Source organism: Folsomia candida, unplaced genomic scaffold (assembly GCF_002217175.1).
Source record: "Folsomia candida strain VU population unplaced genomic scaffold, ASM221717v1 Fcan01_Sc001, whole genome shotgun sequence".
NCBI classification, from domain to species: domain Eukaryota; kingdom Metazoa; phylum Arthropoda; class Collembola; order Entomobryomorpha; family Isotomidae; genus Folsomia; species Folsomia candida.
This window is the reverse complement of record NW_019091193.1, coordinates 23,342,493-23,369,881: the sequence shown is the minus strand read 5'-3', so window position 1 is coordinate 23,369,881 and position 27,389 is coordinate 23,342,493. Positions and strand designations below refer to the sequence as shown.

General features: G+C 37.4%; 7 protein-coding genes across 7 annotated transcripts; 3 read left to right on the top strand and 4 right to left on the bottom strand.

Moving 5' to 3' along the window:
- Window positions 1–82: 82 nt before the first annotated feature.
- On the bottom strand, window positions 83–3,353 carry LOC110842576 (copper amine oxidase 1). Its single transcript, XM_022088353.2, has 9 exons — window positions 3,119–3,353; window positions 2,819–3,016; window positions 2,449–2,712; window positions 2,108–2,371; window positions 1,745–2,000; window positions 1,533–1,674; window positions 1,027–1,428; window positions 395–914; window positions 83–322 (listed from the first exon to the last, which is right to left on the bottom strand). The coding sequence occupies exons 1-9, from the start codon at window positions 3,225–3,227 to the stop codon at window positions 240–242; spliced, it is 2,238 nt and encodes a 745-aa protein (XP_021944045.1). The 5' UTR covers window positions 3,228–3,353; the 3' UTR covers window positions 83–239.
- A 227-nt stretch (window positions 3,354–3,580) lies between these two features.
- Window positions 3,581–7,541, top strand: LOC118434370. The gene is made up of 3 exons (XM_035847703.1): window positions 3,581–6,725; window positions 6,799–7,144; window positions 7,230–7,541. The coding sequence occupies exons 1-3, from the start codon at window positions 6,705–6,707 to the stop codon at window positions 7,355–7,357; spliced, it is 495 nt and encodes a 164-aa protein (XP_035703596.1). The 5' UTR covers window positions 3,581–6,704; the 3' UTR covers window positions 7,358–7,541.
- An 851-nt stretch (window positions 7,542–8,392) lies between these two features.
- On the top strand, window positions 8,393–14,717 carry LOC110862693 (zinc finger protein 652-B). Its single transcript, XM_022111906.2, has 4 exons — window positions 8,393–8,710; window positions 9,197–10,113; window positions 12,893–13,421; window positions 13,508–14,717. The coding sequence occupies exons 2-4, from the start codon at window positions 9,260–9,262 to the stop codon at window positions 14,654–14,656; spliced, it is 2,532 nt and encodes an 843-aa protein (XP_021967598.1). The 5' UTR covers window positions 8,393–8,710; window positions 9,197–9,259; the 3' UTR covers window positions 14,657–14,717.
- Window positions 14,718–14,848: 131 nt separating this feature from the next.
- Window positions 14,849–18,153, top strand: LOC110863427. The gene is made up of 4 exons (XM_022112735.2): window positions 14,849–16,321; window positions 16,429–16,776; window positions 16,897–17,244; window positions 17,544–18,153. Exons 1-4 carry the CDS (start codon window positions 16,204–16,206, stop codon window positions 18,053–18,055), a joined length of 1,326 nt encoding a protein of 441 aa, XP_021968427.1. The 5' UTR covers window positions 14,849–16,203; the 3' UTR covers window positions 18,056–18,153.
- LOC110863429 (oxidoreductase ptaJ) lies at window positions 18,142–20,096 on the bottom strand. Its single transcript, XM_022112736.2, has 7 exons — window positions 19,745–20,096; window positions 19,553–19,664; window positions 19,315–19,490; window positions 19,142–19,234; window positions 18,933–19,062; window positions 18,553–18,847; window positions 18,142–18,465 (listed from the first exon to the last, which is right to left on the bottom strand). The coding sequence occupies exons 1-7, from the start codon at window positions 19,902–19,904 to the stop codon at window positions 18,253–18,255; spliced, it is 1,179 nt and encodes a 392-aa protein (XP_021968428.1). The 5' UTR covers window positions 19,905–20,096; the 3' UTR covers window positions 18,142–18,252.
- A 210-nt stretch (window positions 20,097–20,306) lies between these two features.
- On the bottom strand, window positions 20,307–24,768 carry LOC110858473 (SID1 transmembrane family member 1). Its single transcript, XM_022107273.2, has 17 exons — window positions 24,208–24,768; window positions 23,960–24,108; window positions 23,495–23,849; window positions 23,333–23,416; window positions 22,943–23,259; window positions 22,659–22,866; window positions 22,544–22,580; window positions 22,416–22,481; window positions 22,191–22,352; window positions 22,031–22,107; window positions 21,944–21,959; window positions 21,778–21,856; window positions 21,545–21,699; window positions 21,159–21,424; window positions 20,874–21,085; window positions 20,601–20,643; window positions 20,307–20,534 (listed from the first exon to the last, which is right to left on the bottom strand). Exons 1-17 carry the CDS (start codon window positions 24,421–24,423, stop codon window positions 20,472–20,474), a joined length of 2,505 nt encoding a protein of 834 aa, XP_021962965.1. The 5' UTR covers window positions 24,424–24,768; the 3' UTR covers window positions 20,307–20,471.
- Window positions 24,769–25,004: 236 nt separating this feature from the next.
- Window positions 25,005–26,890, bottom strand: LOC110863504. Its single transcript, XM_022112838.2, has 5 exons — window positions 26,688–26,890; window positions 26,357–26,610; window positions 26,008–26,279; window positions 25,780–25,930; window positions 25,005–25,697 (listed from the first exon to the last, which is right to left on the bottom strand). The coding sequence occupies exons 1-5, from the start codon at window positions 26,721–26,723 to the stop codon at window positions 25,673–25,675; spliced, it is 738 nt and encodes a 245-aa protein (XP_021968530.1). The 5' UTR covers window positions 26,724–26,890; the 3' UTR covers window positions 25,005–25,672.
- Between the last annotated feature and the right edge of the window lie 499 nt (window positions 26,891–27,389).

The following is a 27,389-nucleotide window of genomic DNA, read 5'->3' as shown; positions in this document are numbered from 1 at the left end:
TATTTAGGGAATTTTGATAATGTACAGGTTAAATTAGTATGCAATAAATTAGTCGAATTTTCAATCAGGCATAAAATTGAAATTATTCGAAGCATTGACATAATTTTTAATCGTTTCTAAATTAAAAAAATAAAATAATGCAATAACACATAAAATAGGAACCATTTAGAATACCAAGTGATGTGTACTATATATCTGCCTTTGACTCCTCAATGACAAATTAATTGTAGCATTTGTCATCAATCAAGTGCAGGATTTTGCGTGAAAAAGTTGTACGGTTTAATCCACAGCTCTCGACCCTCGACGGGCATGACTGGATAATCTAGAAAGTTGAAACATTAATTAATATTAACAATATCATAATAAATACGGTTTAACACAATGGTATCAGTACCTTCGACTCTCGGGATGTGCACAGGTGAAAACATGTGCCAAAGAACGACGTCTGTATTTTGTATTGAGACCTCATTGTTTATTCCCCACTCTGGAAGTCCAGAGTTATTGAGATAAAAACCCCCTGCGTGGAGTTGGCCTTCTTCATATTTGGTTATCCACATGTCACAATCCAAGAAACCCATTTGGGCATAAATTGGACTCTCTTTTTTCATCATGATAACGGGATCAACGACGGGCATCACTTTCCACCCCACAGGCGATTTTGTGTAGGGGTGGATCTTCCCGTGATTCGTGACCACCCAACTTCTACCCGTGAAGGGGTTTATTCTCGAACACCCTTCCGACTGGGTTTTATAGTCGTGACGAATTGTGGTAAACCCGTTGCCGAGGGGATGCGATGGTGACCCCGAGGGCGCCTTCAGAGGGGCCGCTTCCATGCTGTGGACAGAATTACTCGTACCATCCACCTCCACATCGAGGCGGACGGCAAATATGTGTTGGTGGAATTGAGCATCAACCTAGAGATGTGAAATTATGAAGATATGTAGAGTAGATGGCTTGTAGATGTACTTCATCATCCTAAATACCAACCATTTGACCACAAATACCAAATTTGAGTATGATGTCTACCTGAGGAGCGACGACGGTGCCAAATCCACCAGGCGTCGCATTAACGGATAGCATGTTGGTACTAACAATTCCAGTCAGTTGCGTTTTCAAACTGATGCTGGCGTCTTGATGGAAGCTCCAAGTGATTATGTAGTCATAGTTGCCAAAATTTGCAGAAGTCATAATGTTTAGTCGATGTGACCGGACAACAATGTTGCCCTCAGTGGTGTATCGATTGGGGGCATGCTTCCACAAAATTCCGGCATCATCTTCGAAAATGCAAATCCCCCGAGGGACCGTGATCGGGTGACCAGTGGAATTGTTCGTTGTCACGTCGATAAAGTGGGTGGAACCCAAGCAATCCTGTTGGTCTATGAGGGGAGTGGTGGCAAACCCGAAGCCTATGTTCCCCTCATCGTATGCCTGTTGTTTTTATAAACAGTTCACAATTTAAAGAAATGTTTCCCTGAGAAATTGTATGATAAAACGATACTGATTTCAAAGTTAAATTGCTATAATGTACATACATATTTCCTGTGGAAAGATGGCCTAGGATCAGCGTAATAAGTTGCAACTTCAGACAAGGAAGCGCGGTACATAATCGGACGATATTGACCCTTGTCGTTATACCCGACGTTGTGCAAGACGAGGCCTTCTCGAGGATTGAACCTAGTAATTCATTCATTAAACTTAATGTACATAGAATGGAAGGAATAGGAATGAGTTTTATTTTTCTTACCCAATTCTTAGGTTGAACTTCTGCCAAGAAATTTGATTCCCTTTCACGACATAGCTTGCCCCTTCTGGCATTACGATATCAACAGGCTTGTCTCCTTTTATTCTCGTGTTGGAGTCATAATTTGAACTTGTCTCAGGGACAAAATTCCCATCTTTATTCGACCCAAAATCATGATGATCATGTGTTGGAAGATCCTTAATATCAATGACTTGATGGTGGGCTTCATCCATAATTACCAAAAAATCAAAGGGATGCGCTAAGAAAAAAAAACAAGTTCTATCGGTCCAACTAATCTGCTTATCTAGTGCTAAATCCATTCGGCCAATCTTCTTTATAATACTTGTGTAAGAGGAAAGTGCTCACCATAATAATTATCCGTTGGAAACTTACGCCCATACATAAATACTTGATAAGGTCGCGTCAGGTTTCCGTAACTATCTCCCACACCTAAATTATGCAAAACCATTCCCTCGGCGACGACAAGATTCATGTCGGGATACCCTAACATACGACATCTCTCTTGAACACGAAGATCTGCCTTGACGACGTCGTTAATTACTTGAGCTGCATCTACTGTGGCAAGAGGTTTTGAGCCTGTTGGGGCTCTTACAATGCTTTCCACGACCCCTTGAAAAGTGAATAATACGGGATAAAACAAAATTTTATGTTTCTACCATGTTATCATTTTCCTATAAATTATTTACCCAAATCGAGGTGAACGACGGCTTCGTATAGGACTCCAGTCCCTTCTTCGACAAGAATGGCGAAAGCTTTTCTGGCCACAGCATTTCTTGGAGGGTCAGAATTGGCGAGAAAGTATGGGAGCAAATCAGATTTCAAGGGCTCATTCAAGTTTATTATATTAAATTTTAATTTCGAGAAACGCTCTGGACTTATTGATTGTGCAAGTATGTCCCGTGTTTTAGTAATTTCATCGGGACTAAGTGGATCCAAGGGGTGTGGATATCCTGATTTTTAAGTATCATTATCACAGATTATTAGCTTTGCTGTTGGTACTAATTTGCATGTGCCGTAAAAATAAATATTTATGTACATTAGGAGCTTAAATATTACCATGTTTCGTTGGCTGATAAGCCTGGCTGGCTGGTGGATTTGGTTGGACAATTAAACTTCTTGGACTAGGAACGCTAACACGATTGCTGCATTTTGCAGACAGCACTGAGGTACAGACGCATGATGTTGTTTCGTCCTTTTGATAGACGAGACCAATCCGTATACATTCAAAGGAAAAAGTGTTGTCTGCACCAGCAACTATCAGTCAAATCATAAACTTGACATTTTACAATCACATTTCTTTGTTGGATGGATGAACAGAACGAGTAGTAAGTAAATAAAAATAAACGGCTTGCATACCATGTTGTCCAAATTCTTGCGACCACACACTAGCAGCTAAGAATATTATGAGAAAAAATTTCAAAATACTAAAACTGCAATTGTGTATAAATTTAATTGAGCAAGACATTGTGATTGACTTAAAAATGGGAATTAAAAAGTGAAGCTGGTATTTAATTACACAGAACGAGAAACACAGCCAAAACTAAATTCCCACTACAATGCAATGCAGCTATCGATGTATACTGCCACCAGATAACTGATGACACTTGGCTACATGGCAGTGCTGATTGAGCCTTTTGAGACACTTGTTCCACGAAAGTCCAGCCCAGAAGATCGTCCAGACGTTACGCCCTTCCGCGTTCGTGAGCATATAATAATTGCGCAGGAATGAATAACCTGGATGTTAAGTTACAGGCGTGAACTGGTTTCTGAAGGTGAAATAGAACCTACCTGATGAAATTTGAGAAAATATATCAAATCCGTCCAACTGCATACAAAATCTGGACACGGAACTGGATATTAACTTTATGTATCAATAGAAAAGGAAGCTATTTATTATTGGCACATTAAGATTAAGACATAGTGTACATGCATATGCACTAGTAAATCGTTTTAGGACAGACGGATATCTACCACGATATGATGAACCTTTTCGATGAGCATGCTTTTTTATATTTCGTTTAGTTACAAATGTATGCATACATTATTTTAACTCCAATAAAATAGTAAAATTGAGAACCTGGACCTGGTTCCAATACCTATGTGTATCAATTAATATGCATGTATACATATGCATTGCTCAAGTGTTTGCCTATTATTTGACTGCTAGTATGCAAATGAAGCGATTTAATTATTTTTTACGGACAATATACATACGTATATATAAGCATTTAGCACAAATTGGATACAATATAATTTCGTCTCATTGGGATTGTCCTATATATTTATACAAGTATAATTGAAGAATGATTTGACCAATTTTAAGTTCCTTTTGCAAGATATATGTAGATAGTTAATTATAGCTACATATATGCATGTGGTTTACATATGTAACCAGGTGCTAAAGTTGGTTAATAAGTAAGGTTATAAGAGCGTGGAAAAATGTTTTTCACGAGTTTAGAAATGGCCAAGCCTGATATATGGTGTATATTTTCATATAATTGCAATTTGTTCAAAAACTGGTAATAATCTGAGGAGAAATAATTGATATTTGAGGTACATTGCATGATCCAGAATTACGGCCAATTGCTACATATTATCTTCTAAAATTATTATTGTCCAGCCACCGCTTGCTTTCTCGATCCAAGTTGGGCGTGAGTGAGGACGAATGTGAAAGTGAAAATTTATTCCGTTGTTGGACTCAAGAGGGTCAATAATAATAATGTTAGGAGATACGTAAGTATATGTGCAAACACCTCAATGCAATATTTGAAGTGTGCAAACATATAACCTCAATCATAAAATAAAATACGTGACAATATCGGGTTTTTGAAGAAGGAACAGGAACCATATTTGAAATTTGAGGACGAATCGAACCGTAATAAATTAAATGAATTAAATCCTTGCAACTTGTGTTGCTTTGGAGACATATCTGATCGTGTATGTACATACATACTTTGATAATATTTATTTTTCATTCCCCCTCCAAAAAATGTCCAACCTTTGATTCTAACAACCAGGCGTTGTCAGGGCAAGTGAAGCCTTACATATATATCTTCCCATTTCTCATTTTATCTGTGGATCAGATTCTGTTCGATGAAAAAGCGATACGAGTAAAGGAATAGATGTAAGGGGGCCAAATTGATGCATTTGTACGGACTATGTGACAAAAAGGTCCTTCAATTCGTTATTAGATTTTGAATTCAAGAGAGAGGAAAGTGAGAAGTGGAAGTGGGGTGATGATCTGATTATTTTTGGTGAATGTTCATGTCTTGTTCTCTTAACAACCTATAAACTTGCATGATAGGTATCCAGGAACAAAAAATCTCCAGTTATTGCAAATGGAGGAAACCACAGTGGTAACTCTAGTGTCAACATAAGCCCACACACAATCTTCTGAACAAGCTACTAAAGTCGTCCTAATCTGAGCACACTTTTAATTCTCGAAAAAAGAACGAAGTTGAGGATTGAGGTAGGTATTTCTGTCGGAAATGGTGCTAAACTGTGACCTTTCCCTCAATGAACTCTTTTCTTTTGATGAAACATTGAATTTGAATAAGAAGATTTGGTTGAAATTGATTTGAACCTCCTGACAAGGTGAAATAAGAAAGTGCTTTTTAGTCTGAGGCAGGACTTATGGAAGTTATGTCCGTCCGTCCACCTGTCCATCTGCGAACATGATATAGCCAACTTAAATTTTTGACCATATGCATATTGGACAAAGTTAGCAAACGAGTTCGAAGATGGGCGAAATCGGTCCAGTGGTTGACCGGTGGGGTCACGTAGGTGGGTGAGGTATTACGCACCAAAATTTCAAAATTGTGGTAGAAAGCTGAAATTTGGTAAAAGTTGTTAAGGGCTTCTAATAGAAAAATATGAATTAAAATTACTATGTAGTGACCTATACCGATTTTTGAAAATCATCTAATCGAGCTGAAATTTGGAATGGAGGTTGGTAATTAATTAGATACTTCGAGCAACTATGGTGACGTCGAATTTCGAAAAATTATCAACCTCAAATACCCGAGGGGGTGACTCACACTGATTTTGTAAATCGGTTGGAAATGGTCAAAACTTGACATCAAGGTGCAAGCGTATTTTAGATTTATGAATATGAAGGAAATTTTTTGGTAGCAGGGTGACCCACACTGCTCTTCCCAATTATTGACTAATTATTAGTCTAAAGAACTGAAATTTTTCATGCTGGATAAATGTCAAATGTGGCAGTTGATGATGATTATGTATATTACGTCAGGTGATATGGCAACTTGTGCCGAGAAAACTATAACATAGACATAACCTGCACCTTCGAATTTGCATTACAATTTGACCCAGAATCGGGCTAAATGAAGTCTGCACTGTAGGTGGATCTTTCTGCAAGGAGAATGTGTTCCGACAAATTCAAGAATTTTCAAACATCTAGAAAGATTCTTGCTCAGCAGGACAGATCAAAGTAAAGACACACACTTGTTGAATTTGCGGAAGATATGGGAGGAATATGCGTGATCCGGAAAGCTCTCATCCATTTTCTCTTTTCTCCTCGTACTTAGGAGGTTGCACTTCACCTTCTTTCTTCATTCGAACTCGAATCACGAAGACAAAGGGCACACAATCATACCTTTCAATCAACAAGATTCAGAACCCCACATTGCCACAGGTCCATTTTTGCGTCAAGTTTATTTTTCTACAAAATTTCTTATTTTATGAATAAACTATCCTAATTTCTACTCGTACCTGATTTTTGTGTTACCTTTCTGCTACCTGAAGACATAAAAGATCGTACCTGAAATATTGCACCTGAAATACATAAATATTGTACCTGATTGATTTGGACACATAAATGCAATATTTTGCTTTACATATATACATACATAAGATAGAAAGCGAAACCGAAAATATACACCACGTTGGTTTGTTTCGGGTTCGAATGCAAATTTGTTGAACAATGCCGAACGTTCTCATTACGGTAGGACAATTACAGTATACAATTGATCTCTGTTTCAGACTCCATGAGTACTTGTTCCTCGATATTTTTACAGGAAAATATTCGACGACAAGAAATCCAGAGCAGTAAACGAATGGTTTTCACCCTGCGACTGGTCTGCCTCCTTATTTTCCACATAATCCTGTTAGCGGGTTTATTCTCCTATTTCATCGCCGTGCTGCTAATTCCCATCTTTCTGTGCGAGATGCACATCATGGTCGTGGCGACAAGGCATTTGAGAAGACTTGAAACAACTGGCACAGAAAGTACAGAGGAGATTGAGCCAAGGTGGGTTCGACCAGACCCCTCGGTCAGTTTGGACGATTCGGAAGGTAACAGTAGCCGAGATGCGTGGCCGTTTCAATTGCCAGAGCGATGCTACTGTTATCCATACCCTGTTGGTAAGTATTAGTAAATATATCGTGAGTGAAGTTACGTCGTTGAAATATGGGGCGACTGGTTTAATATTGGTTTTAATTGTCGCAGAGCAAGTGGCACCTTCTGACCCCCCCATTTATTCTGTAGCACTGGGAATGCGCAACCCTGCTGACGAACGGAATGAAGAGTTATTGTCCTCAGAACAATCCCCCCTTCATACGAGGTGGCAGTCTTAATGGAATAAAAAGTTCATTAATATGCGGTAGGACTATGTAGTAGAAAGGGTAGAAAATCTTTTAATCCTTCAATTGTAAAAAGAAAAATGCATGCCAAATATTCAAATATAAAAACAATAAAATGAATTTTAAACGTCAACATTTATAATTAAAATTGCTATGACTGTCATATATGCATAGGGAATGAACATCCCTTGAATGTCTACTTTATGAAAAAACTTACATACGACAAATTAGGTATAAAATTCACTGGCGTACAGCATTTAAAGGTAACACAAACGTAAGACGTAATGCAACGTAGTAATGTTATCTTAAGCTCCGTTTATAGTTTACAACATCATCATGACATGCTCCCTGGTTGAAATTTTTAATTGTCGTGGGGATATTTTTGATGGGGAAAAATCGGATTGGGAGCATGACATAATTGATGACATGATTGACATGAACTATAAACTGGGCGTATAGTTACATTACTACATACGTTATTATGTTACGTATGCGTTTATCTTAACATCGCTATATGAGTCTGTTTTAATGGGGTGCAAAAGTGCGTGTTAGAGAAGATTCACCGATTCATGTCCAGTGGAGAATGATCTGATTCAGATCATCTTTAGCAAGTATAATTGTGTTCCTACATAGTTACAAATTTAGAGGCGTGAACAGCAATTGTGGTAATCCTAACGCAAAAAAAACGATATAAATCTCACCTTGCCACATTATCGCAAGGAAATGGGACCAGCCACACATGGGGAATTACGATAACAACCGTAAAAAGGGGTGGTTATGATATGTAGTTTCATGATAGTTAGTTGCATCGGTTGGGTTGAGAAGCAAGTTTCGTTCGTCGCTGATACCAAGTGCATTATTGCAATAGTCGAAATGTACACATGTAATAAAATAACCGCGGAACGCCACGCAAAAAGTGCAAGAAGCCAAGGGTTGCCTACGTCTTTTTGTGTGCAGAAATGTGTGGTTGGTTTGTTGCGGTTGAAGTGAGGGGATCAAGTCTTCTGTGTGAGTCGTCTCTTTTTCTACTCCTTGCAATTCAACTTCATTCACCAAATACGAACCACGACTCGCTCAGTCGTCTCGTTTTTTCGTCTTTTTATTTTAGTCGAAAGAATAGCAATAACACTGGTTATTGCAAACGTTTTATTTTTGTGACACACACACACTTTGATTCATAATTTTTTAATGGAAACTTCTCTGTAAGCTTATGTGTGAAGTATTGTATTCGTTTTTATGTAAAAATTGTGAAACTAAATAAAGCAGGGGGTGAAAAAGTGTATTTATAAAAGCGATAGTAAACTTGTAAATGGACGGATGAATCAGACAAGGTGCCCGTTGTGGCAGGTAAGACGAAAGTTATGACAATCTTGGCGAATAAGAATGTGGTGCATATAAATTATGGATGCTTGCGGGAAGTGCATGTAAATTATAGGGTGCAATTAGTAGAATGCCAAAGTACATTAGTTTTTTTTCTTCTGGAGAATGTCTTCAAATATTTTAGTCTTAGAAGGTTAGCAGTAGTCGAATGGATTTCATGACGATATCAAAATTTCATTAGATTAGTACGATATAGACAATCATTTCGTTGGTAGGAACTGTAGGAAGTAATTTTTTGTGCAGTCGACGAGAGTGTGGACCTGCTGAGCTAGTGCGACACCACGAGCCTCGCAATCTTGACCCTTTCACTTATTGCGTCGTATTTTTCCATCCACAGTCGTCTCGCCCATGCTTCGCTTGCTTTCAGATAGAATAACCAAAGCGATGACATCACAAACAAACACGTTTATTGTCGTTACATGAATTACATGATGATTTCTCCTCTCTCAATAGGCGGTGGACAAGGAGGAGGTCACTCCATCCTCATCGCATCATCACGACCACGGTTAAAAAATTATGAACTTGATGATGGATCATCGGAACAACACTTGTGGCCGTTGTGGTCATCCAAAAAATGCATTTCAAACCATTAAATTCGCCGATCTATTCACCCATCTCCACCCCAACGAGGGGCATAGTAGGGAATGTCAATGTGACGAAGGGGGGCGACACGATGCCAACTTGAGCAACAGCCATAGTAACGTTGACCATCACAATCCTCCCGTTAAGATGGAACCATCATGTGTCCCCGTCATCCAGCAGCACCACACCCAGTATCTCAGTCATGGATCTCACCCCCAGCAGCAACCCCAGCTGCATCATCATCATCAACACAGTGCATTTAGTAATTCCGCATTTAATTCCGAAATGGATCAACACCATCACCAAACTCAAGAGGAGAATAAGCAGCAGCAGCAGCCGCAACAGCATTTATTCGGCAATAATTATGATACTCATCCCAATAATAATTATGTCATCTCCTGCCCTACGTCGACAGGAACGACATACTTGACGACCGCTCTTCCCCCTGGTCAGCGTAGTAGTCATCCCAATGGTGGAGGGGGAATAATATCGACGATTAACAGCATGAATATTAACAATAAGGCCCCGATTCTTCTACAAATCCAGCAGGATCAGCAACCAAAAGTATCTGTCGGAGTTATTACGAAAAATCAAAGCAAAGAAATCGTCACACCCAAACCTCCTCCACCACCCACAATTCCTAGTATTCCTCCTTCTCCTCGCGTCCCATGCTCCTTGTGCAAGAAAACATTCGTCAACGAAAAGATGGCAACAGCTCATATGCAACGAGTGCATGAAAAAATATCGAGATTCGTGTGCGAAATATGCGGAGCTTCCTTTTCATACAGGTAAGTCATAAATATCTTGAAAAAAAATCAAATCGGGATGAAATTGTAATAATCAGCGTCTCAAACTTTGGGAAACAACGCCATGTGTATGCGGCTAGGAAAAAAGGCGTATATTGTATACATACTGTTAAGTTAGGTTCTGATGAAGCCGGATGACTCACGAGGAAAGAATCCTTGGCTTTGGCTTTGCAGACTAGATCTCAATCTTTATCTAAAGTAGTCAAAGGGAGAGTTTTTGTCTTAATGTAATGGCATGATAATGGTTACAATCTTATTGTTGGTAGGTTTTTGGTGAGTTATATAGTGCCCTGCCATGGCAGGGAAAGGGGGTCACACGTATAGGCACAAACCAACCAGACATAAACTTGCTTCACTCATTCAAAAATCGTCGTCGTCGCCTTTTCAACAAAACAACGAACCAGACAGTGCAGACACATATATTCATTCAACAAGTTTTATCGTCGTTCTGCGTTCATCGTCTTCGTCAACTAAGCTAAATCAATTGTTCATCAGCTATAGCTCTCTCAAGGTTAATGCAATTACTGATTATTATGACAGTCACTCAAATACATCCATTCAGTTGTGTTGTTTGTGCGATTCAATGTCTTGTGTCTGTACAGATTATCTGCGAAAAGTCGATGATGATATTCCAAGAAATCCTTGGATTTGGTTATTTGATTTGCAATTTTATTATCACAAGTTTTCATTCATTATTAAATTGCGATGTGGGTTGAACCTAGTTAGACTACACTCACTACAGAGTAATATATGATGTCAAGCAGCTTAGCTTCGCCCTTTATGAATGAAACTTAATCTAATTTAAAAAGCTATAAAGAGATAAGTGCGTTTTGTATGAGCGAGTCGAATAAGATTTTACGAGAACTCTATATAATTTTCAATAAATCTGTACTTTGTAGTAGCGTGAGTATTAAGAACGTTTCACTGATTGAGTTCCGTTATTTTTATTATTATTATAAAAGAATTAGAAGAGTATGTAGGAGAAGCAATTCCTTTGCCGGAAACAAGGGTCGTTATTATCGTATACAAAAAGCTAAAACATCCCCAAATGCATCATATTTTGTAGCAGCAATACAATACATTCTTTTTCTTTGCTAATTAGTGCAAGTAGCATGATCAGATAAACAACCAGACAGGGTGGATAATAAATTAACAAATGTGCAAAAAATAAGATAATGCACGAGGGATTAATGATGCAGGTGTAAAGAAGAATCGAGAGGAAGTACAATTTTCATGAGGTTAAATTAGCACAAATTCCAACAATCTTAATATGTTGATCTAAGAAAATTTGTCCAGTTTTCAGTGATTATATTGACTTGGAAGTGAGTGAATGGGATGAATGTATGAGGTGTAGGACGGATGGGTGGGTGTGGATGGTCAGTATATGATGGTTATATAAGAGCTATTAGAAGGGTGGAAATGGGGTTAAATACCGTGTGCTTGAGCGGAAGACAAGACGTAGTATAACTCGATCCTCGTGCGTCATCATCACACTCTCTGGCCAAAGACCTGTTTCCAATTACAACAAGTTTTTTATCAATCAAATCAAGTTTACAGTTGTGCCTTGCTTTGGTGGTGGTGATATTATTGTGCGAGACGAAATGAAATGAACGCACACGTGGTTTGGCTTGGTTGGCTAGTCTGCTAGTGGTCCATCCATGGAGTTTTTTTCAAGTGGGTGTGGTTGATGATAAAGAAGAAATATATTCTTAAGCGTGGTCGAGTCTGCGAAGAGAAAGCAATTTAATCCATGTAATAATCTGCCTGATCGTTTCGGCAATCAGTATTGGGATTGGATATTTAGTCCCGTCATGATTTTTACGTCCGCTTGTGACGACGGGAGTAACGAGGAGCAGCTAATAAGTTGTTGGGTTAGGTTTTGGCTCAAGCGAAGGAGGGATTAAAAGTGAACAAGGTCAGACACTTGTCGCTGAACTTCTTGGGTCAACACCATCAAAAGGAGTAGATTGCTAAAGGAGATTGCTAATGATGAAAAGCCCTTAGACATTGCGTGAACAATGATCCCCCACAAAATTCTTTTAACAATGGTTATTAATGTAACGACGAGTAAATCAGGGCCACGTGGCTGCTTCAGCGACACTTGCATATTAATTAATCATTATAAGGAGCCAAAGGACCCTAATTCCTCTCGTGGGGATTCCCCCTGTTTTCTATGCTTTACATATTACAAACATTGATTGTTTGCACGTCGTTTCATTTTTGTTGGCATGACCATTTATTTTCTTCGTTCGTAGAAATTAAAAGTATATTTTGTGGGGATAACCAAAGATGAAAATGATTACTCAAGTTGTTTAAATGTTATTACCATTATTTTTATTTATTCATTGCGTGTCATGAGTGAGACTAACATTGTTTGTGAAATATGTTTGCTTTTCATGAGGATTTTACATACATAAGAATTGCGTAAACAATCGTAATTAAGAATTGTCGCTGTTCAGCTGCTGCTGACTTGCAATTTAAGTACAATATTATTAACGGAATGTTGGAAATGTGCTTGATGGGATATCCGGTTTCGTTTACAAACTAGACTAAACATATATTGCAAGTTTGCAGATATGTACATGTAGAGCTTAAAGGTATACCTATGGGGTATGCATACCCGTATTATAGTCAGTTGAAGAATTAATTGTTTCCACGTGCAAATTTAATAGTGAACTCTTGCGAACTATTTGGAATATTTTTGAGAATTCAGACAAATAATTATCACCACAATTTTTTATGTTTTATGTATGCTTTTCAGAGGAAGCCTTGACTCACACCTTTGCTCCCACAACACCACCCCCATCATTACATTCGATTGCCCAACGTGTGGTCAAAAATTCAAGCAAAAGACAAACCTCGCTCAACATATGAAAGGTCATTTGGATCTTCCCAAACGATTTCCTTGTCCCCATTGTCCCACTGGGTTCTCGAAGCGTGTTAATCTGCGCACCCATATGAAGAGGAAGCACCCAGACAAGGAGGAGGAGGAGGCGACTACGACAACGATTCCATCCTCGTCAAACTCTAAGCTCTCCGAAGTCAGACCAGCTTCTGCAGATCTACCTTCAACTATTTCTTCTTCTTTGTCTTCTTCGTCATCATCCAAGAAAAATAAAAAGGAGAAATCACAGGGGCAAGGAAATTTCAAATGCGACGAGTGTGGCAGAAGCTTCCTTTTTAAGAATAACCTTAAAGCCCATCAGCGTGTACACTCAAAAGAGAAAAAGTACACATGTGCAGAGTGTGAAAAATCCTTCATTTATAAAGAGAGCTTAAAAAATCACATGGTAAGGGTATATTCCAATGTAGTTTTATAACCGTATTAACGTTGTGATGACGAGAAGTTATTGATGCCTTATTTTATTTTTCACAGCTTCTCCATTCCAACGAAATGCCATATAAATGTGACATCTGTCACAAGCAGTTCCGCGACCGGTCAAATCGGAGGAAACATGTCAAAAATGTGCACAAATACTTGTTTCTCAACAATAATAACGGTGAAAGTGGACTCAATGAAGGTTTAATTGGAAATAATGGGAACACGCAAGATTTGAACAATAAAACGCAAAAGATCAATAAAAACGGGAACAGTAGTAGCAATAATACCGCACCTCCACAACCGCAACCAGAGTCTCAACCCGTGTCGAATGTTATAAAAAAGGCGAGAAAACGTGTAAAGAAGGTGCCCGCAACTCCAGCTCCAGAAGTTAGTGAGATTAATCTTTTACCTCCACCAACCACGGGAGCAGCAACAGCTTCGGTCATCGTGTCACACATGGCGTCAAATGCTGGTGTGGAAACGCTTGATCGGAAAATTATTATGAGTCCTGGACCAAGGCCGACAATAATGGTTTTGCCTAATTATGCTCCTCCTCCTCCCGAATCACAAAATGCTGGGACCAATGTGATTGTCAAAACCCCTGTCCAGATGCAAAATGTGATTGTTTACCACAAGCAGTCGAGACCGGACATCATTAGTTCGAATGGGGCCAGTTTGCAAAACTTCCCGATCAACGAGTTGCAATCGTCATCTGGTGGAGTGCTCCCCCCACCACCACCGCATAACACGCAGATTGAGATGGAGAGTGTTGATGGAGAATTATCTAATGGTCATGGAGGTTTTCAGCATTTTACATTGTCGAGGGGAATCATCACAGCCTCATCTGCGGTGACGAATAATGTCCATTACAACTATGAACCCCAACAACAACAACAGCAGCAGCAACCACAGTTTCAACAATGGAATGATCAGACGGTAGCACCCCAATCAACGACCCCAACTCTTTCTCTCAGTCATCATGACAATAATGCTATTAATTATATGGAACAGACCTCCCAGTATGGGTCTAACTCATCAAATATTATCTACGCAAGCTCATCAAATAATCATGCTCATCAACATAACAATGGTGGCGACGGCACGAATGGAATGGAAAATGAACACTTAGATCTTTTGTCGTCGCAAAATGGTAGTGCCTTTTTTTACAAGGATTTATCACAATTTGATTTTAGTTATTTGTAATTTTATAGTGAAAATGCAATTTTATATAGCGAAATAAATAGTCTCAATCCGCTTGAATTAACTATAACGTGTCACTTTTAATTTCACTGATGAAGAACATGCCACAATTTCGCATGGATGAACCTTTCCAGCTGCACAATTAAACATGGATAGATATTACAAAAGAAGTTTGTCACTTACAAAAAATAGTATATGCGAAACAATTTTTAATTAATTTTTTTTCTTACATGAAACGATCACTAATTCTGGCAGTTGAAAAAATTAAAGTTCGTATTTACCTTTCATATACCAGAACCAAAAATAAAATTGTTTGAAAAATGATCGACCTTTCTTATACATGAAGAATTTTAAATCGGGTGTTAGTAACTACTGATATAAATTTGTGGACGAAGGCACATATATCTCTGCAAATTGTATGTTTGCATGTAAATCATGTTTTATCAGGTTCGGTCAAGAACATTTCAGATGCAAAAATAGATGGCCGAAATGCCATGCATACATATTTGCGCTCCGAGCCGAACGTCAAACGTTGTATCTTTTATTTTTAAAATCACTTGTTTCACTCTTTTATTTATCTTACAATGCCATTACATTTCTTTGCGTATTATTTGTATCAATGAATGCAAACAATCATGGAACCGAGCGTACATATATGTATGCACATATACATACGTAATTTACGCATGTATCTATATATACATATGTACATATGTAGATCTGGGTATGAAGAAATGTAACTTTATACATAAGCTACAGAACATGGTAAGGGAAATAACAATTCCATTACAAATTGTAATCGCTACCCTCGAATAAAAGGAATTCAAATCCAGTTCACAAGTTTTTTATCCACTACATCATCCCTTGGTCAACACAGTCTGCACTGACTTTGGTTAAATGACACATACATATTTATTTCAATCCTACAAGTCTCAAATTACATATCCAACGCATTATTGTCCAAGTACTAATCCTAAGCATTTGTACGTACGCAGCACGTATATATATTAAATAATATTTCCATAATTCTTATCTTGATTTAAAATATGCCCTGAGTCACAAATCAAACAAATGTGAACAAGTAAAAAGTTAATATTAAACTAATGTGGATTGGATACGAGCTTCTTTGTATTTAGATCTCACAGGCATGAATCACCAAGTTGATATATATACACTAAGATATATGTACTTTTATTGGTATGTAAATGAAAGATTTCTCGTTACTGTATAATGTGACTTCTCGATAATTCTCCAATATTTTTCACACTTAATTTCTGCTGTTGATTTGGCAAGTACGATTGAGAAACTACATCTTATCAGGAAAGATTGACGACGCAAGGCTGTCACATTCGCAAATATATAAATGGCCGTGCATGGAAAATCAAATTAAAATTGTCTAAACCGTCTTAACCGTCGCATTGGTTATAAATTTCCTAAAATACTTTTGACAAATTTTAAATTTTAGATTCTTTTGAACGTTTAAAAACTAGCAATTAATTTACGACAGTTTGTATCTTTATTTTATCCTGGATTACACGCATACGATTAAAATGAACTGTTATCCAAGTTTTATACTCTTGTGGTTACTTATAATCTTCACCAGTACAATTGGGACAACTAGACCGTACCACACAATTGAGATTCGAAGGCGAAGTGAATTATCATCTGGTAAATCCACTGATATGGTTTTGCTTTAAATTTTATTTTACCTTTGCCTGTTTTATGTTTTTTAGTGTTCATATGAACCATATTAAGTTTCGAATGTCTGTTTTCAGGAGGACATGTTTATAACATTACAAACTGCAATCCAAATCTGGCGGAGTTTGATGAGCATGATAAAATAATGGAAATAGAAACCAACGGAAACTGTTTCAACATTTACTCTGAGAAAGGCTGCACAACTTCTGAGGGCCGACTTATCCGATACCAGGCAGGCAGACTGCTCACAGAACTCAGCAAATTTAATAAGCATCGATGGGATGGGGATTTGCATGTGGACGACGAGCATGTTCAGGTCAAATCAGTCGGACCGTGCTTTGACAAGTGTGATCCTCGCAATTGGCAAGGAGACTCCCCAAGTCGGCCTGTGACCGTGACAATCTATGAGGATGAAGACTTTACTGGTACTTATTTTTTTTTTGCTCAAAAATTTAGCACCGAAACAGTATTTGTATTGATTTGTATGTGCATACGTATGTAAATATGAATGTATGCGTAAATGTTGCTTCCGATAAATCCTGCAGGAGATGAAATGACTCTAAAAGTTGAGGGAGATCGATGCTTTCCAATATCGTCGTCTGGTCCAGTGTCGACAAAAGCATCCATCAAAATATCCGGAGACGAATCTTCTTGCATCGAGCTTCATGATGACCCGTCTTGTGGTGGAAATTTTACCCAATTCCGACCAGGATACCCATACCTTCATGACCTCTGGTTTTGGGGAATAGCTGGGAACGATATCGCTGTGTATGCCACAGCAATTGCCAAATGTGGTGTTCACTGTAACAAAACTATACCTGAAGTGAACTCGAACGTAGAAACACATCCTGGAAGGAATTTTGTTAGTCTTTACGACCACCCTGGATTCTATGGTACTGATAACACATACATATGTACAATTTCAAACTATTAGTTTAAAATACTCAGCCACTAGCCAGGATATTTAGACTCTACTTGTGCTTCGTTATTTTAAATGGTCATATCTTGTATGTGTATCCTAAAATTTTTAAAAACAGAATCTCAAAAAGTAAACTTTATACTTACAAACGTACACTTGACCTTACTCGATGCTATTTTGGTTTAGAAATTCTGCCTTGCTGAATTATATATGTACTTGTATAAATATATGCTGAATATATGTAAATATGCACATCTTTTACGTTCTACTTAGGAAACGCACGTCACGTAAACTTGACCGGTGGGGGTTGCTATAATTTAACACAGCGAGCTGCCTCAATACGGACATACGATCAATGTGTCATTCTCTATGAAGCCCCAAATTGTCAACAGAAACGGAATTCATACACCATCCAGATAGGCGACCAAGAGTCCGTGGATTACTATTTGGAAAAATTTATGTCTTCAACCTTGCCCACGCCAGTTACCACTAATTCCATTCGACTTTGCGATAAGCAGCCAAGTCTTCAAGTGACCTCGTCATCACCGCCGACAGTTCCCATGTCATCGGATGGTGCAACTTCTCCATGTGCGAATCAAGTTTCAGACACAATTTCAACCAACAATACCAGTTTTCCAATGTGGGCAGTTACTCTCATTTTTCTGGCTGAACTTATTCTAATTTGTTTCTCAGCCTTGGGTGGGGCTTACATTTTTAAACGTTATGAAAATTTGGGCTACTCACGTAGTGAAAATTATAATGTCTCGTACCAATTACAATCTTAAAACTTCACATGTTCAGAAAATGTTTTTTTTTGTTATACGATACCTCTGCACGAGCTTAGACAATAAATAAAGTAAACCATCGAATGTAAAAATATAAACGTACAGAAATTCATTTATTACTTTATCGCATGGCTAATCAATTTTTATCAGAAATTTCTGATTTCGCCTTCTTTTAGACATACAAACTTATTTGCAAGTCAATGGAATATGAAATCATTAGTATCTTTCAGGATATCGATGGCTTTAAAAACACACCACTTGCAAAAGTCATCTGTAAAGAGTCGTGATCTTTCCGAGACGGGGACATTTTCCATGTAAAAAATGACGCTTCGAACAACTTTCGCAATATGTTCCTCGTCCCGTTCGACTGCTTTTGTGATCAGATTATTCCACGAAATTTCTTGATTTTCCTAATTTTTGATGTATTAATGAAGTTTAGTTCTAATTAGTTAAGTTATGTTGAAACTTATACAAATAGGTAATAAATACATATTTACCTTTTCCACTTTTGCTTTCTGATGGTATTTCCGAACATAATCGATATCTATTTGAGGCCTCTTTTGCACCACATAATCCGTCAACAGTCCAAGCAAATTTATTCGTAGGAGATTCCTTTGATGTTTCTCATCTAAATGCCTGAATACCGTTCGTATGGCATGATTCCCAGTAACGCCATGTACCAAAAAGAAGTCAATTTTATCTGGATGTGTCGCAAAGGCACCCAGAATCGAGGCCTCGGTCAATTCATTCAGTTTAATTTCAAGCGATTCGTTAGATAATGGAAGTTCCCAACTAATAAATAAATACAACTATTTATTGCATTATCAATTACCAGTTTAATTTAAAGCAAACTTTTAGTGTAACTATGTATTCACACCTTAATATCAAATTCCTAAATGTTTCTCCACAGTTTTTGAGCAGATATTCTGTCTTGTAGTGAAAATTACCAATTTCATCCGTCAACACTGGCAAGTCAAGTTCACCTACTTGGTTAATAAGATCCAGAACTGAAAAGTTTAAATGATAAAAAAATTCACATCTTTTTAAAAATAGATCTATTTGCAAATCTTTTTTTAATAAGGGTACCTGTTGCAGACTTTATTGGTTTCTGAGTTTCTTGATCAATGCCAAGAATTATTGAACTGCCTTGAAGTGGATATGTACATGCGTACGAGAGTCCTGAATTCGAGAGGATGCAAATTATTTATTTATGTCGACAATGCAAGAGAATTACGTAATTGAAAAATTAATTAATTTACCTTCCGCTAAAACCCAAGGATCAGTGTACTCCATTCCGTAGCCAATGTGAATCAGTGGGTGCAATGCTGCACCCAGCGAGAATCCCATAAGTTTCGGGAAATACTGTGAAAAAGTTGCTTCCAAACCATTTTCTTTTATTTCCTGGTCGAAAAATTGTAAGAACTCTGGATACACTCTAAAATTTGAGCATTTAATAGAAACAACAAAGTCAATTTTAAATTGTTTCGCTTCTCATACGTCTTGTCGCCAATATGACTTTCCCAATTTGTGATTTGAAACTTTGCTGGTCTCAAAGGTTCCAATCGTTTCACGTAATGGTCATAATATTCTTGTATCCTCTCCAGCGATCCTTTCACGTGCATAAATAGATTATTTTTGTATTACAAGGCAAAATTACACTTAAATGACAAATCAAATCCGATGTAATACCTCCGAGTGACAAAATTGTGTACAATCCATGCGGTAAATGGTTTGCCAAATATACGTCGTAAACAATGTCAAACTCATGATGAGCTTTTTTAATCAAGTCTTTGACTAGCTCAAGCCCACCAATAGAGACTTTACAAAGGGGTTGTGTAAGGCATGACATTGTGAAATGTCGAGAAAACTTTATATAACTCGTTCTTCAAAAAATTAATGGACGACGAAATAGAAAAATAACTAATTAAAATGGCAGAGTGAAAATCTTAATGCAATGTTCATATGAGTGATAACAAAACGAGGACAGATGTGGTGAGATAAATGTCAATGTCATCGTCACTCGTCACCACGTTCATGGACATAAACCAATGGCTCACTCAAGTTTAACATGCATGTACATATTTATGTACACTAACCACAGTGACCTTCAATTTTAGTTGTAACATGGGAAAATTAATGAGAAACTATGCAACTATGAATGCATAAAATCTGAAAACTGCAAAATTTTCGAAAGAAAATTTGGGTTACATGTAATTTGTGACGATGCACATCAAAGGCGTCTTTTAAACACTTATCCTCGCAAAACATACGTTTAATTTATTTTTCATGTTCATTCATAATTTTTGTGTCTACTATTTGTGATAAATATTAAATATTTATGAGTATTCTTAACCGGGTGTGTGAATATATCTATGTATTATTTGTATCCTGCTATGAATGGACTACATATGTCTTCTCAGAATACTGGTATCGATTCATGATGGCGTCCTATTAATCCGTCATCAATGGTGAGAAACATCTGCAATACCAGCCCAAAAATATAAACATGTATAATTATTAGTATATCTTTAATGGAAACGTTTACCATAAACGAAAAAAAGAGGGCCGGCGCAGACAGCAAGTGCCAACTGTATCAAAAATGGTTATCCATTTAGCATATACACAGTTATCGTCTAACCCCGTCTACCGACTTCATACCTCAATGCACCACCTCGTTTACTTACGGTGAATATTGAGCAATGTGTCCTCTGATTGAAATATCTAGCTCAGACTCACCCTAAATAACTAAGAGGTCATCGAGGTATGACGACGGTACGAGGAGGTAGGGCACGATAGTTGTACATATGCATGTACATACATGTCATGGTTATCATAAAAATGAAGCAGGTTGCACGATTCGTTAATCTCCCTCGAACTAGCTGGCGACAATTCCCATGTGCTTAGCGGGTTCATGAAAAAGTACAGACCAGGGATCCAGAATAAAAGTGAAATAAATCCGTAAATCCAACATCCTAAAGTTGGATTGCGTATACCATGACTGAAGAAACCTTCAAATTCTCCATGAATTACCTGCAGCGTTATTATTATTGAGTAATATTTTTCTCTCAGTACTTGGTCACTGCTGAAATAATCGGTTACTAACCTTCATGATGCAGTAGTAAACTACGTACAACGCTAAATTCGCTAGTAGAATGTACAGAACTTGAGTGGCAAAATTAGTTCCGTACACCAAGGTCCAAGAGTTTATAACGAGAAGAATATTCCAAGCCACACTCCAAATAAGTAAAGATTTATTTGGGTGGTGTTTTAGGAGGAGATTTGGACGATCATTGTTGGTTTGGATTCCGAGAAGTTCTAAAAGCACGTTCCAAGCCTGTTTCCATGTCGGAACTTCTTCCCATTGTGAATCTGTTTAATTTTAAAATGCTACAATCAACAGTTGGTTTGGGAACTAATTTTTAGCGCAGAATGTAAGTGTAGTAATTTTATAATGAAATTCATGATACTCTGACATGGCACATTCTGTACCTCGATCTCTTGAGATGAAGAGAAGAAAAAACTGGAAGGCTATTACGAGCCCAAGATGAACGAGTGAAAGAAGTATTTTATACGCCAAGCTGGTTGAGAAAAGACCAAACACGGTGCAGGTCAGGACCAGAGCGAGAAGAAGGAACGCCATCAGCCTGTCAAATACATATTATTTACTTCATTAAAATTTTATATAAATGCCAAAATTATAAATAAACTCAGTTTACTATTACTCATTCATGTAAAGAAAGTGTCGAAACTGGTAGATTTTAACGTAGCTGAGGACTGCCATTGCATACATGAAGGATGTATCTGTACAATGAATTAGTCAATTAAACATGCACAGATAATAGTAATTGTATTGAAATAAGGCCTGGTAAAAATTAAATATTATCATACCATATTGAAAATTTGCCTGAATTAATTACAGTTAAATATTAGACGACAAAATATGAGAAATATTAATTGATTTAGTATATTGATCACCTTATTTGGACATATATGGTAGCTTGCCGAGAGAAAGCCTTCCATGAACAATGCAAATCCCATGGAATAAAATATGCCTGGAAATAATGAAGATGGGCATTCCGTCATCTGTGTTGTGTTATTTGTTTCATCTTATCCTGCATGCTTATCATACACTTACCGTATTGATCAAAAGTACCGTACTCCACCCTCCTGGGCAGCGTATCTAATAAAGAACAACACACTGGTTTAATCTGAAAAACAAAGAAGCCTCGCCTCCCCTCCATTGTCCTTTGTCGGATGAGAGTGAAAACGATGAATAATACACCAAAAATCAGGTATCCTGAAAAATATCAGTTTTTTTACTTATGTGCGTCCATACTTTGCATAAGGTTTCAATAGTTACCAATGTTTGAGTAGATATGGTTAAAGTCCATGATTTTGTTGAGTGGAAGTGAACATAGATTATTATCTAACATGAATATACATTTTAGTATCGTAAAAATTACACGTATTATAATTATAGTGAAGTACAGTAACAAATGTCCTGTTCTCCTGTCCTGTACACGATCTAGAATCACCAGAAAGGAATTCATTGACATTAGTTAATTCGTTTAGAGAAGTTTTCCTTTCAATTTTAATTCGTTACCCCGAGGTAATTGATGATTAGTTGGAAAACCGGTATGCAGTAAAAAATGGCCACGGTAATTAGAAGCCATAAATAGCGGGATGATTTGCTCTCGAGTTTTTCTCGTTTCCAACCATCCACTTCGTGCGAGGAGGAACAAATGTATTTTTCCGAACGGAGAAACGACTTGACCACGGGACGCTTGTTTGAAGTCACGTAACGTCGTACACTACAAATTTAAAGAGTAATATATTAATTATTACATTGTTAATGTTAAAATAATATGGATATAAATGTTTTATTACTTTTCTCTGTGAAACCAAATGTAAACTACGAAAGTTATTAGAATTACGACGACGTAGATAATTAATGGGAAAAATGTGGGCCATACATATTCCGAGTAAGACAACATTTTCTGCACTCGGATTGACACACTTTTTTCTCTGGCGAGTCCACTGGGGATAGTTTGTTTTTGTTTCTGAAGACTTTTATCATATCGAGTGATTGCTGTAGGATCTACGCCTCTAGGCTGGTCTGAATCGTAGCCATCTTTATTTCTACAGACAGCATCCTCAAACTCAGTGACAAGGATGAGAAAAAAACCGGAAGGTAATTCTTTCCGCTAAAAGGCGAGAAGTATATCAAAGGGAAAGTGAATTGAACTGAGAAATTTGACAAAAACTTGAAAAATGTACCTCCACGGTAATACCAGCCGTTGAAGAAAATGTTTGCCAGTACCCTGAATGTCTCATTGTGGACACTTCATCATATACAGGACACTAAATAAAGCAAAGACATTAAATCACACAAATTATTCCTCCTTAACTCATTCCCCTTTAATGTTCATCAATTAGTACACTCAAACTTTGTACACTGGCCGTCATGCAATTGCACTTCTCCTCGTCACAACGATCACGATCTTGTTCTGCTTCTAATTTTATGATAATCGTGTCCGCCGCGTTTCCATCTTCGTTCCAATCATACCGGAAAAATGTCGACGTTGTTGGCGCAACGAGAAGGTTTGTTGACTCACCGTCCAGACGCAAACTTAAGCTGGCACGATAGTGATAGAGAATTACTCGAAACTGAACGGAGTGTGAAGAGCATGTTGAAGCAACGAATGATATCTGCACTTTGTTTCGAAAAGGTTCTGCAGTTGGTATCCGGTCGACATCAATGCAAATAGTTTTTGCCCAGATATGGTAAGTTGATCTATTTAAAATAATTATAAATGAGCGTTGGGTTTGTGTTAGAAGTATACAAAGCTCGTATAAGGGAAGATGATTATTTATATAGACGTATATTTAAAATTAAATATTTACGGTTGAATGGACGATTCTTTAGAAGTGAAGTTGTGCGGGAGATCGAAAGATGAAACATGCTTCCCTTGAGATACTGTCAGTAACAAGGGGCACACTTCCGGCGGGTAGATTTTGTCGCGGAGCTCAACTAAAAGTCGGAGTTGGTCGCGCTGTTCATCAAAAGTAAGAACTTATTTTTTTTCTACTGGACAGGATGCATATCTACTTCCGTTTAAAACTATGATTTTACTTATTTTGTGTACATATACCGAAAAATCAATGTCGTCGCTCGAAAGGAGGAACTGCACGGCTGAATGTGTTCCATTGACGACGCTTAATTCGTAAGCCGTATTGACCACGCCCGGAATGAGATCTACTTCTTGATATATATGACCTGGTTGTGGGGACAAGGAAGATTCAACTAGGTGGATGACACACTCAAAACAATAAACCCAGACAAGTAATGTTTTGCAAGAAGGAAACATTTTTAAATATTTGTTTGTCAACCAGTGTTTTTTATCACTCCGTAATATTCTAATAAAGGCCTTGAATCAAGGCCTTTTGTCTCCTACGTAAGAAATTACTTTGCTCAAGAGAAACCAATTTCCACTTTGGGTTACATGGAGAGAGAGAAATAACCAAAATTGCAAGTTTTTTGTTATCTTTATCTCCCGGATACTGTGTCAACATGTTGAAAATGCATGCACTTATCTTATCTTATTTGGTTCTCCTCTTGTGGACGAGTATTGAGCATTAGCAATTAGTAACCCTTTTGCACTACATGTATGTATCTGTCGCCATGCAAAATGAGATACGACGTGATGAAGCCGATACGAATGCTACTTTAGGGCACGTAACTGTTGACACGTAAACACAAGTATATGGAAATTGACGTCAAATTGCACAACGATTCAAATAAATTATAGAATAAATACGTTGAACATGAGGTGAGTCATTCCACGGATAAATGACTTTCTGTACACCACAGACCATGAACATGGTTCGGATCATAGCCAAGGTGAAAGGAAACAATGCGTCATGGTTCAATGCACAAAAAAAGCATAAAGTGAAATGAATATTTATTAGTAGTCATTGTAACTTTGATGCTTCAACAATCTTAGATTAGAATATTTTCATATCCAGCAATAGGAACGTATAAGAATTAAATACAAAAACTAACAATTGAGGTGTCCCAGCGAATACTCTTCGATGTTGGCCAAATTAGTGTCAATCGATCCAAGTTTAATTAAATATAGAATTTGTAAAAGAGACGATCTGCCAATGCTCAGGTGTGGCAGATATATTTCCATCCGGAGAGGAGAAAACAAGTAAATTTGGAACGTGTAAACTTTGTCAACTTTAGGGCGCATTTTTTTACTATTTCGATGCAAATATCTCCGCTAAACCTGAGTATTTGCAGATCTTATCTTTTGCTAATATTAATTCAATTTGTGATTGATTGACACTAATTTGGTCAATATCGGGGAGCAAACACTGGAAGACTTCCATTGTAAGTGAAAAGAACTAATATTTATATGCATAAATGAAGTCAAGGCTTTCCTGTTCTAATCATGTTGGTATAAATATTTTAATTCAGATTTAGGTTTTTGCACCCCATCCATATCAAGACTACGAAAACTTGCGACAACTTAGACAACCCGGTTCAAAAAAGGGAGAAGCACAATTACGTGGAACCCTTGTTCCAAAATCTTAAAAGTCCGGTTTGACAGGCAATCACGGAGTGTTACATGCTAAATTTCTACATAGAAAATATAGACCACCAAAAATAAGTTTAGAATAAACAAATCTTTTCATAAAATTTATTCGTAAAAAATGTTTACTTTTTCTTGAAAACCATTAACGTATTTTTAAACCAAGGTAAAGTTGCTACTTTTCTCAGTGTGACCTCCGCTCTGTAATCTGAAGCATATCCACTTTGATGAAACAAGCTACGAATGTAGTCATTGTTTCTGTTGTTCACATGTCCAACTCCTTGAAGTAATAATTTAGCAGTGGTTCACATTATACATTTTCATTGCTATATATATTCATCAATACTTTAAAATTACCTCCTTGTCCTTCGACAGACCAACTCAAGATCACACCATTTTTCGCGTGTTGCTTTATATTTTGTATAAAAACGGATTCGAACTCGGCAGGAATGTGCTCGCCCACTTCGAGTGAAATGACCCACTCTGCTGGAGACAAATCTAGAGCCTTACTAAAGTCTAGGACGCCGCAAGTCCCCTCAGTATTTTCTTGGGTGGACGGATTTCCATCATAGCAGGACACGTGGATGTCGTGCTTCTTTATGAATCTAGCATAAGCACCAGTCCCAGACCTACATATTTTCGTGATAAGAGAGCGCTTTAAAATTATTAGATCTGAAAGTTCATAATTTTCCAGTTTCCAACTAACCCCAATTTCAATATGGTTTTGCAACCTTCAGATTGCAAAAATTTTAGCATTCCTTCGGCCAGTGGAGCGTCAAAATTATGACCCTTAACGGCACCCTGACCCACCCAATAGCCATTCTTCGAGACCTCCCAATTTTCAGCGACAGGTTTGGCTTCTACCACCTCTTGGGGTGGATACCGTGTCGCAGACGATTGGGACGACACGCGATTGTTTTTTACGTTAAGTAAATGCAAATAGTAAAAAGTAACTATTACCTGAAAAAAAATACATTTTTGAGTAATGCAAAAGAACAAAGGTTATGCCCATCGAAAGATATAAAGGGCCAGCTTACAAGTGTCATAAAAAAGATGACTCCAGAATTATTCATTTTAAGACGCGTGTATATTGACTCTGGAGGACTCCAAGTGGAATAAATCAACGAAAATCAAAAGTTCCTTAACTTAAATCATGTGCATTAATTATGATTTATGAAAAAATACATGCTTTAAATTAAATTCAGAATACATGAAATTTATAAACTTTAGTACCGAATTAATACTGATACACTTAAATCAGTGCACAATGTATATTAGGTTTTTTCACACTTGCAGATAAATAAATATTTGCCGTTGCTATCTGGTCTGCTATTTAACAGGCGAGAACCATTAGCTATACACTAATGTTAATATGAATATTTGCAAATGCAAAATATTAATTTCGTAATAGCCATTTGTCGAATTTGGAGACTCTGTTTTAACCTTGTTCAACATATTTTTCAGCAATAGCGTTCTGAAAGTTAGAATGCAAATTAATATAACGGGGATCTTAGCTTTCATCCTAGCATCGTAATTAACAAGTCGAAAATTTTACGAAATAAATCGACCAGGGATGAAAATAATGGACCATGCCAACCAACGAAGACTCAGCGTAAGTACGTATTCAAATTTGGTTTTGCAATTGAACACACACGACCACTGTACTCGTTCAATTAGCGTAAGGAACTAATTTTAAGGCCTTAGTATGCGACCCTCAATCCATAATCGTTCAGAATAAT

Excerpts from the sequence above, each read along its gene's own strand:
- LOC110842576 (XM_022088353.2), bottom strand. The coding sequence starts at position 3,227 with ATGTCTTGCTCAATTAAATTTATACACAATTGCAGTTTTAGTATTTTG. Across the intron at positions 3,017-3,118 it reads GCAAGAATTTGGACAACATG|TTGCTGGTGCAGACAACACT; the intron begins GTATGCAAGCCG and ends TTTGACTGATAG. Across the intron at positions 1,675-1,744 it reads AAGTTCAACCTAAGAATTGG|GTTCAATCCTCGAGAAGGCC; the intron begins GTAAGAAAAATA and ends ATGAATTACTAG.
- LOC118434370 (XM_035847703.1), top strand. The coding sequence starts at position 6,705 with ATGCCGAACGTTCTCATTACG. Across the intron at positions 6,726-6,798 it reads TGCCGAACGTTCTCATTACG|GAAAATATTCGACGACAAGA; the intron begins GTAGGACAATTA and ends ATATTTTTACAG. Across the intron at positions 7,145-7,229 it reads CTGTTATCCATACCCTGTTG|AGCAAGTGGCACCTTCTGAC; the intron begins GTAAGTATTAGT and ends TAATTGTCGCAG.
- LOC110862693 (XM_022111906.2), top strand. The coding sequence starts at position 9,260 with ATGAACTTGATGATGGATCATCGGAACAACACTTGTGGCCGTTGTGGT. Across the intron at positions 10,114-12,892 it reads GGAGCTTCCTTTTCATACAG|AGGAAGCCTTGACTCACACC; the intron begins GTAAGTCATAAA and ends TATGCTTTTCAG. Across the intron at positions 13,422-13,507 it reads AGAGCTTAAAAAATCACATG|CTTCTCCATTCCAACGAAAT; the intron begins GTAAGGGTATAT and ends TATTTTTCACAG.
- LOC110863427 (XM_022112735.2), top strand. The coding sequence starts at position 16,204 with ATGAACTGTTATCCAAGTTTTATACTCTTGTGGTTACTTATAATCTTC. Across the intron at positions 16,322-16,428 it reads GCGAAGTGAATTATCATCTG|GAGGACATGTTTATAACATT; the intron begins GTAAATCCACTG and ends GTCTGTTTTCAG. Across the intron at positions 16,777-16,896 it reads TGAGGATGAAGACTTTACTG|GAGATGAAATGACTCTAAAA; the intron begins GTACTTATTTTT and ends TAAATCCTGCAG.
- LOC110863429 (XM_022112736.2), bottom strand. The coding sequence starts at position 19,904 with ATGTCATGCCTTACACAACCCCTTTGTAAAGTCTCTATTGGTGGGCTT. Across the intron at positions 19,665-19,744 it reads CACAATTTTGTCACTCGGAG|GATCGCTGGAGAGGATACAA; the intron begins GTATTACATCGG and ends TGCACGTGAAAG. Across the intron at positions 18,848-18,932 it reads TTTAGGAATTTGATATTAAG|TTGGGAACTTCCATTATCTA; the intron begins GTGTGAATACAT and ends TTTATTTATTAG.
- LOC110858473 (XM_022107273.2), bottom strand. The coding sequence starts at position 24,423 with ATGTTTCCTTCTTGCAAAACATTACTTGTCTGGGTTTATTGTTTTGAG. Across the intron at positions 22,108-22,190 it reads CGGTACTTTTGATCAATACG|GCATATTTTATTCCATGGGA; the intron begins GTAAGTGTATGA and ends CATTATTTCCAG. Across the intron at positions 21,700-21,777 it reads CACTTTCTTTACATGAATGA|GCTGATGGCGTTCCTTCTTC; the intron begins GTAATAGTAAAC and ends TGTATTTGACAG.
- LOC110863504 (XM_022112838.2), bottom strand. The coding sequence starts at position 26,723 with ATGAATAATTCTGGAGTCATCTTTTTTATGACACTT. Across the intron at positions 26,611-26,687 it reads TCATCTTTTTTATGACACTT|GTAATAGTTACTTTTTACTA; the intron begins GTAAGCTGGCCC and ends ATTTTTTTTCAG. Across the intron at positions 25,698-25,779 it reads TTAATGGTTTTCAAGAAAAA|AAATTTAGCATGTAACACTC; the intron begins GTAAACATTTTT and ends TTTTCTATGTAG.